This window comes from Bacillus rossius, chromosome 1 (genome assembly GCF_032445375.1).
Source record: "Bacillus rossius redtenbacheri isolate Brsri chromosome 1, Brsri_v3, whole genome shotgun sequence".
In the NCBI taxonomy this organism is placed as follows: domain Eukaryota; kingdom Metazoa; phylum Arthropoda; class Insecta; order Phasmatodea; family Bacillidae; genus Bacillus; species Bacillus rossius.
In genome coordinates this window covers 301,264,410-301,276,757 of record NC_086330.1, presented here as the reverse complement: position 1 = coordinate 301,276,757, position 12,348 = coordinate 301,264,410, and the positions used below count along the sequence as shown (strand labels likewise).

The 12,348-nt window shown below is 33.7% G+C and overlaps 1 protein-coding gene and 1 long non-coding RNA gene across 2 annotated transcripts; one reads left to right on the top strand and one right to left on the bottom strand.

The window, feature by feature from the left end:
- The first annotated feature begins 2,003 nt into the window (after positions 1-2,003).
- Positions 2,004-4,680, top strand: LOC134530215 (uncharacterized). The gene is made up of 3 exons (XR_010074791.1): positions 2,004-2,130; positions 2,285-2,379; positions 4,524-4,680. It is a non-coding gene; the product is annotated as an uncharacterized LOC134530215 (long non-coding RNA).
- Positions 4,681-7,698: 3,018 nt separating this feature from the next.
- Positions 7,699-11,974, bottom strand: LOC134530205 (uncharacterized). The gene is made up of 3 exons (XM_063364873.1): positions 11,781-11,974; positions 10,921-11,061; positions 7,699-10,023 (listed from the first exon to the last, which is right to left on the bottom strand). Exons 2-3 carry the CDS (start codon positions 10,990-10,992, stop codon positions 9,076-9,078), a joined length of 1,020 nt encoding a protein of 339 aa, XP_063220943.1. The 5' UTR covers positions 10,993-11,061; positions 11,781-11,974; the 3' UTR covers positions 7,699-9,075.
- Between the last annotated feature and the right edge of the window lie 374 nt (positions 11,975-12,348).

Here is a 12,348-nt window from a genome sequence, read left to right as displayed (position 1 = left end):
AGATGAATAAAATTTTGCCTTCAAAATACAGACGTACTGTTCCAAAATTTTCAAATACACAAAATGAAGATGTTCTACTAAAAACTAATGAAATTGTTGAAGAAAAAGTAAATGCCTTGGACATTGCTTGGTTACTGTCCCGTACATCCAATAGTGAAGATGAACAACATGTTCCAGCATGGAGAGGGTTTAACCAAGTAGTATCTGAAACGAATACTCAGGTAACTACTGTTGGATACCTTCCTATCATACCAGCACCAGCTACTGATTATGACACTTTATGGACAGTAATAAACCGCTGTCAAAAATTGCAAGAAGAATTGGCTTAAAACATACAGTTCTTACATTAGATGAATCTCTGTACAGAAAGTGAAAGAACTGATGTGGTGCCGGCCTGAAGAATGTCAAGGTTTTGTACTGCGTCTTGGGTCTTTTCACATTGCAATGACCTTTCTAATTGCTATTGGACAACATTTTTCAGATAGTGGACTCACAGATATTTGGACTGAATCTGTTGTATTTACTGAAACTACGTCTCAGAACATTCTGGATGGAAAGAACTGGAACAGATCATTTCGTACACACTCTCTCACTTATGAAGCTTTGTGGAGAATCTATTGGACAAAATTTTTACAGTGGGTCCAGAAAACTGATAGGACTGTTGATAGCGACATTGAACAATTGTGTGATTTAAAGGAGAGCAATTTCAAAATTAATAATTTCAGCAGTATCCAAGAAATTGTGAAAAATAAATTACTTCCTAAAACAAAAATACTACAAAAAATGTTCATTGAATTCGAAGAAACATTAATTAGTCCCACTTCCAAGTACTGGTTGGAATACAAAAATATGGTGCAAACACTCTTGGACTTTGTAAGAGCAGAAAGAGAAGGTATATGGAAACTACACTTGAGTTCGTTTAGCAAAATGATTCCATGGATGGTAATGTATGACCACACCAATTATGCTATATATAGACCCATTTATCTATCAGATATGAAACAGCTTTCCACAACTGCACCTGATGTGTACGAAGAGTTCGAATTTAGTGATTTTTTTATTAAATCTACCACAGCATGCTTCAACCAGATACCTGTAGACCAAGCTTTAGAACATGTTAATAAAAAGGGCAAAATATCTGGAGGACTAGTCGGAATAACAAGAACTGAGTCAGCACGTGATAAATGGTGTTTGACTTACAATGGCCGTAGTAAACTTTCTGAAGACACAAGAAGTATGGTAGGTTTGGCAGATCTCGAAGACTTAGATTAGCAACCACACATTGAAAGAGGGAAGAAAAGGATTACTCGTGATGAAAGTGATGTGATGGCTCTTAAGAATCAGTTTCAATTATGTGATTTATTTCTGAGACTCCGTATTTACTAAATATTTCAACCAAGGAAGTTGCTTCAGAAGACATCCAGAAAGATTTACTCACAGCATTTGAGAGAGGGAAGGTTGCTACCAAAGCCTTTATTAATGATCAAATGCAGCCAGATTCCAATACAACAGTATTTGACACAATATCGAGACACAATTCAAAAACATTCAAACGTTTAGGTAAAGTTGTTCCTGCAAAAGAAATAAAATGTAAAAGCATTGTGTCTGATGCTTTACTATTACGAAGACTTGTTGTTGCTGCCGATAGTGGCCGAAATGTTGACTTGAAACAATTACTTCAGTATGAATTACATGATGTCCCACTGTCACTATCAACATATTATGGATGTCTTCGTCTTCCAACAAATAAAGCCATGCTCGGAAAAATTTTGATAGGGGACAAGGGTGTAGATATCCTTCCTGTAGAAGAACCTGGTAAGTAGTATACGAATGTGTGTTCTGATACTGGCTTCTGGCTGTGGATTGTGATTGTCTGTCCGCCATCTTGGATTGTGATGTAACGGCGGCCATCTTGGATGACCTTGACCTTTGACGGGTAGCCGAAGGTTCACAGATATTTCTCGACATGTAGTTCGGGTGGAATCGTATGGTTCCGGATTTTTTTTCTTCAACAAAAAAAAAGTTTATAAACAATTGTGTCCCATGACATCTCACGTAAAATATTTGTAATACATCGTTAGCATGGAGAGATTTGATAATATTTTACCAAATATTTGATTGAACTTTCAAGTAAGAAAATATTTTTTTAGTCAAGTTATATGATTATTGTTTTTTGTTTATTGTCCATTTACACATTGCTAGTGAAATATGCCTACGATTCAACTGTGTTGTGTATCAATATTGTCTAAAAATTTAATACTGAGGGTTAATTTTTTTGTTTCAGATTGTTTGTGGAGATTCAGCATATGTTCAAGAGCAGTTGAGTGCATTCAAGCGAGAATATTTAAAAGTAAATTTTGCCGGGGCTGAATTATTCAGGTGAGTGGACTCAAAATCTTGTTAATGCCTCGGACACATCACTGTCTGCATTTTGCTAATACAACATAGTATTTTACATAACAGTTTAACTGTACGTAATTGAATCTGACTAGTTACAATCATGCATTGTGATAAGTAGGCCCGGTAAAAGTTCCATATTGCGGATCCAAGTTAACCCTGTGATCCGAATGGTATGATCCTGATGCCATGATCCTGTACATCTGATCCTGTGGTATATTATGCTTATTATTTTCAGCAGTGGGGAGGTGCATAGCACTGATGCATTTCAGGCGATAGCGCGAAACCTTAATTTATTTTTTACATCAGGTTTTGCGCTCTCGCGTAAAAAGCGTTACGCGCCTCTTAACTGCTAAAAAAATAATCATGTACCACAGGATCATGTGTACAGGATCACGTCATCAGGATCATACCATCACAATCTCAGGGTTAACTTGGATAGCAATACGAAACTTTTACAGTAGGCCCTATTTCGGTTGAATCTATCACGAACAACCAAGTCCCAAATGCTTCTGGTACTGGTTAATGAGCTCATTAAGGTGGCATGGTTACTTATAGAACAGTAGAGGGTAAATGTTGTTAGTCATGGCTCATTTAAAAAAGTACCGAAAATGGTGTTTATATGTGTTCTTGTTAATTGTTTTGGAAATTATAGCAGTTATACTTATTTCCCATTACTACTCATTAATATTTTATATCACACTGTCCATTCAATTCAACACCCTCTTCTCATAACTTCTAAAATGTTGAAAGTAGCCTACATTCTGAATAAAAGGAACCTTCTTGCAAGAATGAATGAGTAGTAATGATTGTAAAATATTTTAAATTTTACTGACCTCGCTTATCCTCATCAATAAAATACACTAAAAAGATACTTTTTTGTGTAAAATTCACACAACATACATCAATTTAAAAAGTTGTTACCTTGGCTACTGCGGATATTCTTTTTCACTGAGAAAGATAAATAATGCAGCATGCGTTCTTTAACATATTTTTAAAAAAATATTCCATGACATAAAATCACTGCTTTAAAAATAATTATAAAATGCAGTATTATATACCATAACCACTTTCCTAAGTAGGAAGATAGAGAAAATTGTATTTTGTTTTACGGGGGTAATTATTTTCTGATGTTACATTAAACTGTGACATTTTACGTTATTCAAACGGTAGTAACCTGGAGTGAAGAAAATCTGCAAAAATAATCATGGCTGTATTGATAGACAAGATGCTACGGGTGGATGGATGTACCCTCTGTATGCTCTGCTCGTGCTGTGTAATGCAGAGTGGAGCAGATTTTTGATTAAAAAGAAATCACATGTAATGGGCCAATCTTAGCAGGATAATGAACCAAAATACCTAGCTATAGTAATTACAATCCAATAAAAGAACTCAAAATTTGTTAATTCTTCAAAAGCCTTTGAACTTTTCAAATTCCATTTTTTTACAAAGCTGCATTAGATGCCGACAGTTGACTGCAAATTGTGTCATGGTTTCACGATTGTGCAATTAAGTATCACCATCAGCTAGCCACAAATAACATGCTGGCATCTATTCTCTTGTGAAAACCTATAACTGTTTGTAAGTTTGGAGTCTGTATGATACAAGAAATGTGCTAGTGAATCATTTTACTACTTTAGATTAGGTACTATTAGCACTAAAAACCATTAAATTACTTGAACTTGTTGTATAACATTAACTATTTGCTCTATGTTTTTGGCAAGAAGTAAAACTGCTTTTTTGATGATCACAATGCTCAAAATTTGTGCTTGTATCACAGCCAATTGCTGAAAATTGTTTAAGTTTTAATAATGTAACTTCTTAAGGTTAAATGGGTTTCCAGCAGTTATTAGTGTGAGAGCCATTAAATTAATGTCATAATTAACACCAAGTAGGCTACAATTGTTTGCATGCTTAATACATATTTAGTATTGTAAATTAATTTTCAATAAATATTTCACAGAAATCATCATGTATGTGAAAGGAAAAATTATGAACACCCTTATACTTAGGTAGTGTTTTGTAAAAATTTCCATATTTATTTTATAAAGTTGTCAATCACCTTATCTCTCTAATTCCACATTAAACAATTACAATATATTGTAATTAAGTTTTGTTTGTTGCAGGCATATGGAGAAATGAACACTAGCTTTCCATCAACTGCAGTGGATACCATGTGTAAATTAGCAAGGATTTATTACTAGTGCAGTGTCTTATTTAATAACATTGTATTTATAATAAAATTTTAAGATGCCTATTTGAATAAAAATGTTTATCAAAATATTTTAATGTGTGGTTTAACAATGTCATTATTCACCAGCAAAAATGTCACAATTAACTCTCTGATGCTCTCAGTGAAAGAAACTTGTAAAATAGGTACACTTTAGTTACAGATTTGTTTATGGTGACTTAGGCCGGGTTTATAGAAAACGCAAGAACGCAGAAACGCAAGAAACGCAACTACGGTAAAAGTCCAACCTTAACTCTTCTACCAGCACGTTTATAAAAAACGCAAGACACGTAATAACGCAAGAACGCAACGCAGAAGTTGTTGTACTTTCTACTTCTTGCGTTTTCTCCTTGCGTTTCGGCCTTCTATACTGGTTGCTTTAGTATGTGGAAACTGAAACTGTCATGTAATGCATATAGAAGGCTCTGCGATTGTAATCGTTACGCTTGTGTTTCTTTATTTAAGTTTTGGTCTGGCATTCTTCTAGTGAATACAGCGCAATGGAGGAAGCTGATTAATTTCTTATTCAGCTTATCCAAAATTTTCCCTGCCTGTACAATAAGTACAACAAAGATTTTAAAAATAATCATGACTTATATCTGAAATTTTATTTTTTGACGTTGGCGATGGCCGGCGTCCTTGCGTTTTTTATAAACGACTGTGAATTTCTTGCGGTTGTCCCGTCCTGCGTTCTTGCGTTTCTGCGTTCTTGCGTTTTCTTTAAACCCGGCCTTATGCTGTAAAGTGGATGAAGAAAAGGGGACAGTGAATAGATTTCTCTTAGCATTAATGCAGATCTTGAATTTCATTAATGAGAGTCATATTCCAAACAGATTTGCTATTTACCTAGTTTACATTCGAAGGGGAAATCAGCTGGCAAATATTGAGATAACTTATTATAACTTCTTCTAAAGAGGTTTAGACAAAGGTTGCCAGTCAAGCAGTTTATTTCCTTTTATTTATTAATATATATCACTATTATTCCATTACTATTGTCTATCAGGATGTATATAAAAGAGCTGTGGGAAATGGATCAAAGTATGGTAAAAAAAAATTAGCCACTAAACTTTATGTTTACTGTATTGATCAGTAGGTAATTTATTAAATGAATTTCCTTATGCAGTACAGTATGTTTTAATATAGAGTGCACTTTACACATAGAAATATAGTGGAACTGATACAAATTGTTACTTCATAAACAATTCAGATTCTTTTACAAAACTGGGTCTACAGGGGAACTCTGTTTGCAACAAGTTTAAATTCCAGATACATTTGAGAAAAATTTTGTAACAATCATAATGACCTTGTGAATATATTTGTAAAGTAACACGGAACTCCCCCATAGTAATCCAGTACTTAATATGGTTTGAAAGACAGCATTTAACATAATGTAATTTTGGTTACTTGATGATCCTTAACCACTTCAATTTATCACCAAAATGTACTACAGTACTAAAAAATTAATAGATCAGTTTATATTAAGATTGTAAGCAAACAACTTGCATACCTTCCTTTGGCTTATATTTTTTTAAGTTCAAATAGTGCTTTAAGAGTTCCACATATATTTAGAAAAATTTTATTATTTCCTCAGACTATTGGATTAGTATTAATATTACTATTAAATCATCAATTGTAATTCTAAACAAAACTGGCATGACATTCATAATATTTCACCTTTCTTTTGCTGCCAGGCTGGTGGCTGAATATACTAGGTTGACTTAAAATGTCAGATAACACACATACATGGTCTTGAAAAGTTTTTGCAGTTTACTTAGTTACAATTTTTAATAGCATTTATGAACATAAATTTGTTAATATGTATTTTATAATTACAGTATTTGTTTAAAAATAAAGCTCCAGTGCTGTTTACATCTCATAATTTTGGATAACAATGTGTAACAAGCCAAATTGATTTATTAGAACAATAAGAGAGATACTAAACTAATGACAAAACTTTTGCATCATAATGGTATGGCTGAAACTGACAATATTGCAATAATAATTTTGGACCTGAAGAAAGTGAGTCCTAATTTAGTGTTGTCATAGATATTTGCCTCATAAATGTAAACCCTGTGCAATAATGGCCACAGAATGTTACTTTATGCTTCTTACAAAAATTACTGATTGTTCTTGATGAAACAAAAAAACACAAAGAAAATAGCCTGTACTATAATGCTATATATTATGTTAGAGCCATCTATTATGAGAGAGGTCATGCAACTGTTTACCAAGACAACTTTATATTACATCATTTAGGTTTTTACAATTTAAATTGTACCAAAAAAAATTACTAATCAAAGTGAGATGTTAGGAAACTTGCAAATAAATATTTATATATTAATAGTGACATGAACACCAACTGTTTTATGACTTTAATGTTGTACACACACAAATATACATAAAACATAACAGTGGCAAACAAGCAGAACACAAAAAATATTGCCATGTTTCCGCCCATTCACATCGCTATGCTTCTCGAGATAGGCTGCTCATCGCACCCTGGGACTTCATCTTTGTATTCGCTGATCTGTATAATTCTGAAAGCATATTTCTGTATCAATAATTTTATATTATCCTCAGGGCCTACCTTGGGGAAAGAGGATTCAAATTTGGTTAGGAAAATTTATTTAAATTAATAAGTTAAGTTATTTCATTCTATAGCTTTCTGGTTTGTTTCTGTCAGATATCTATATATTATTCCAAATGACTGACCCATATTCCAAATTAGATCTGATTAATGCAAAATAGATTACAATTTGGTTGTGTTGCATTAAACTTCATATTTCTGATTATAGCAAAATCTTCGGGAAGTTGAACATAATTAATCTATACATGATAAAGAAAAACAATTGGAATCTAATAATAGGATGCCAGGATATTTTATGGAAGAGGTGATATAATAAATGAAGCAGTTATCTAATTTGTAGTCTAATTTAATAGGGTGGTATTTCCTGGTATAGGATGTTATTGTGGTGTTACTGGTGTTGACTGTTACCATGTATGTAACAAATTATATTTACATATTTATGAAAGATAACCTAGTTAAGCAGTCTTTACATTCAGTTTGCACAGCAATTTGAAATATTTTTAGGATAAACTCATGTGGGTGTGTGAATAAACACACACACACATATACATCTATATACATATATACATACATATACACACACACAGATATATATATATTACTAAGTATGTACTTTCAGACAATAGGTGAGCAGGCCGTAGGATGTTGACAATGACACAATACACAAGGTGAACTAAACTAAGAAAATCCTAAACAATTAATCTGTGCAATCACAGAGTACCAATTTATTGTCTGCATAATTACAGTGGTAGTTTCCTAGCATGTAAAATGTTTCATGCTCTTTATAGCAAAGCAAATTTATTGTTTTTGCTGATTCACTTACGCTAGTCATAGTGGTAAAGAGTTTTGCAGGCAGCATTCCAACCTCTGTGAGCTTCTCATGGGGGTACACAAATTAGCCCATTAGTCAATCGAAATTCCTTGTTCGGTGGTCCCTCTGTTCTTGTGCTTTTTGCGCAAGGGCAGCATCTTGTATCTTTTTTTAATTTGTTTTGCAGTTTTTTGTGTTGGTTGTTTGTCTATAAGGGGTAATCCACAGCATTTTTTTATTTTGCCCTCCATTTCTTTACCTTGCTCTTTTAACAACATTGTTGTTTTCAATAGAAAATCATTATCTGTGCATAAATATGACAATTCCGTTAAATTCTTTAACTCAGCACGAAAATTTTCTTGAATTAAGTTAGAACTCGTATGTATATATATATTTTTTTATACTTTGAGGTTTTGTTTGGTCCAAGATAGAGGAAGATTCACTTAATTTTCCAATGGTGCAATAATTGTTTTCTGCATCAAGTGTGATGTAGCAGCTGTTAATATATGCAGTGTTTAGCTGAAAAAAACTCCAGTTGGGCAAAAACTCAAATATTGCACACATGTGTTTGCAAGGAAATCTAAAAGTGACAAAGTCCATGCAACTACACGTGGCATTGTGAAAATCAACGCAGTAAAACTTGGTTTTATCTGTAGAACTTTGAACCCCAAAAATTCCTTCAGTAATTTCTGTAATGGAGTCCTTGCTGAAGTCAGTTTGAGCAGCAGTTATTCTGGCAAGGACGTGTTTTATAAAATGCCGTGGTCTGTTCATCAAATATGATGGAATATCTGAATTGAACATTTTGACAGTAGAATTACTGTAGCAGTATTTCTTGTATACATCTGGTAGGTAGCTGTTGATAACTGTCTTGAGCATTCCAGTCAAAGATTTATCAGAACTGTGACACAGATATGAATGCTTCAGCACTTTATTTTGACTTTCAATTCCATTATTGGTGTTAATAATTGTCACAAGATCTTTTTCACTATAGGCTTGTACCCACCTGTGTGCTTGAAATAGCCACCGAGTAGAAAAATAGTGAGATGCTTAAGGGTTTCGTAGCATTATGTTGCTAGTGTTCATATTTTCTACATTAAAGTGAAACTCATGCTCATCTCTAGAAGCTGCAATAGTGCGCCACATACTTAAAATATCTTCTACATCACCAGGTGTTACATTACCACTCTTCTTGGCCCACCTTAACCAGGCTTGCTCTCGGTGAAATGCACACAGGTAAACTGTGCTTTCAGGGAAGGTCTTGTCTATTGCACCTATTTCCGCCTCACTAAAATCTGTCATCCAGAATTGTGGCTTCCATTCAGGAAGCCATTCCTTGAATACATTCAGTGCTTCCGCAATTAATGTAGTGCTTTCGGACTGCACCACAAAAGTACCAACAACACTGTAGCCGACATTGGTCTTGACTGCTAGAAAGAAAAGTGGCAAAGAATACTTTGTAGTCTTGTATGTTGCATCAAGTAGACATACACTTCCGTAACGCAATAGTAACTTCTGTTGCCACTTTGTTTGGTGACAAAACAATAAAGTTGGAACATCTCCATCACGAACCTCTTCAAAGGGCCTGAAAAAAAAACTGTCTTCGTTATTTTGCCTCTTCCATTCATCAATGGTTTCCTGCAACACCTCTTGGTCAATCTGGTCTCTTTTCTGTGAAAATATTGCTCTGTACACATGAGCGTAGATAACTGATTTCTCTGGGTAAAATGCCTTATTAATCCTGCTAGGCATGTTGTCATCAGAGAATTTTATTTGCACATATTGTTCGAGTAGCAACTTTACATCCCTAATGGCTGTAATTCCTTCGTTTACTAATCTCTTAATTTCTGTTACCAGGTCCCCATGTATCTCCTGGGAGAGTTGAGTGCAAATCGTTGAGTGGTTATGTTTCTCAGGGCTACTTACTTTTATATAATAACGAAGGTAGCTTATCAAAGCTGTTTTATTTTTCATTAATGCTTTCAGTTTCTTCAGCATCTGAAATCAATGTCAATACATTAGTTTACATACAATGTGATAAACGAAAGCTGGAAGGAAAGAAAACAGAAATCATTCATTGCACATATGTAGTTGGTGTAAATAATAGAACTGGTGAATTCTGCTGCTGAAATATACTGTACACTAACTTCATAGACAAAGTGAATACATATTTACAACTGTGTATACAGTATATACAAAACTTGCTAACCATCAAAAATCTCTTACGTTTCAATACAGATGTACAAAAGTGCATACCGATTTTTAATAATGCATCTGGATTTAATAGGTGAACAAGCGTACATCCAAGTAATATTTCAGTCAGCACTGTAAGTTCTAGGTTTGGAATCCAGGTAAGACATAGATAATAAAAAATTCCCTTTAGCATACAATGATCTACCTCATGAAACAAGAAATTATTAAAGTGTTGGAATTGTACAGTTCATATTAGACCTGTAATTTTTTCCATTTATTTTAATGAATAATTCTCTTTCCCAAATTAAATGACACACAGTAGACAGCTTAGTGTCGACAATTACCATGTAAATGTGTACTGTTAAGAGTAAAATTACCAGTAATTTCAATACCATTTTTCAAAGAAACCAGTGTTTAACTTTGATTGATGTTATCATTCTGAATACATTTTCTGTTCCATAATATAGTAATTATGACACAAAATTTAACTAAGAAATGTGATATTATTTGTAGGTAGGAACCATGAAGTTCACATATGTAGCTTACCTTAAAAAAAAGCTGTAATTATATCATTGGCTTCATATAATTTTGATAATGTTATTTGTATACATGAAAATCTTATTTTAACATCTCAGTAATTTAAAATAGATGTTAGCCTGTGGGTTATATATTAAGCAAAGATGTATCAGGTATTTAACTTACAGCACGTTTCTTCCGCTCCGTGTTGGGTGCAGCAAATTCAGGGTACACTCTTATGCATTTCACATGCATCATTGCTGGACAATCGAGTTTTCTGGTGTTCTGTATCCAGAACTTCTTTTTGGTTCCGTGTGGGTGATCAGGCTTTAAAAAGCAAAATTTAATCTGTTATTTGTCAATTTTTCATGATTTGTGAATTATTATTTACATTTATACTGAAATACAAGAGCGTCGCCAGCCGATGGTCCAGAGGGGGGCAAATTGATATATGGAGCCATGCTTAAACAGCACACTATAGCAGCGCGGATAGAATACTTGTAATGGAATAAATGAATTCATTCAAGTTTCGACGTGCGAGACTTGAAAATCAAGTGAGTGGACTTAGGACTTTGATTTCTTTGCATTTGGCTTTGGCTACATTTTTTTTTAATCTCTAGAGGGGGTAACTGCACCTCCCTGCCCCCCCCCCCCCCTTGGTGACACCCCTGCTGAAATACCTTTATTCAATATGGTTAATTAAGTAACAATAAAAACATAAATAAGAGGGGTATCGTTAAACATCTGCACATTTATACAACAAACTGCCATAGCAGCTAACCAGATGATATTAGAATTAGCTGGAAACAATCTTTATTGTCAACAACTGCTCATAATTAATTAAAACATATTGTATTACAGTTAAAAAAATATATTAAACTCATATTTTCATTTTTAAACTTCTTTTCTTTGGAAAAATAAAACTGGCCAAGATATAAATATACATTAGCTGGAATGCTTAGGTACACTTTAAAACCATAATTATAGAATTGTGCTATAAAACCAGCTAAAGAAACAATGAATGTACAAAAAGGAGCACAACTTACTAGTTGATCAGAAGTAGTCTTCGCACTGTAGTATTTGGGACCTTGTGAACACTGCAAGGTTGCCCTCTTTTCAACTGAAAATGGCTCCCCAAAATACTCAATTTGAATACCATTAACACCATCATGGTATTGAAAAAATAAGTTGTTTTTTTTCTCACTCCCTGTATCTGTAATATATTAATATAAATGATTAATTGTATTTCCCATGCACTATTATGACAAAATAAAACAATTATGCATATTGTGCATTGTAGATTATTTTTTATAAGCACCCACTGTTATAATTTGTAGCCTCTTGGAGCACAGTAACAGGTCATGTTTGACTTGAATTTTGATGTGCTGTTGAATTTTTTTCATTATTCAACTTCTAAATTTTCTGGTTGACTGCAACATGCAGTGTAGTAGTTTACTGGTTTCACTTTATTTGTGAGCAATACTCTCCGTGCTCTCTTATCCTACGTCTCTTCACTTCTAGTAACCAACATTATCTATGTCAATAGACAGCTGACAGTAAATACCATGCCCACAATACTATTTACTAAAGATGCGCAATGGATGGAGGATGCCC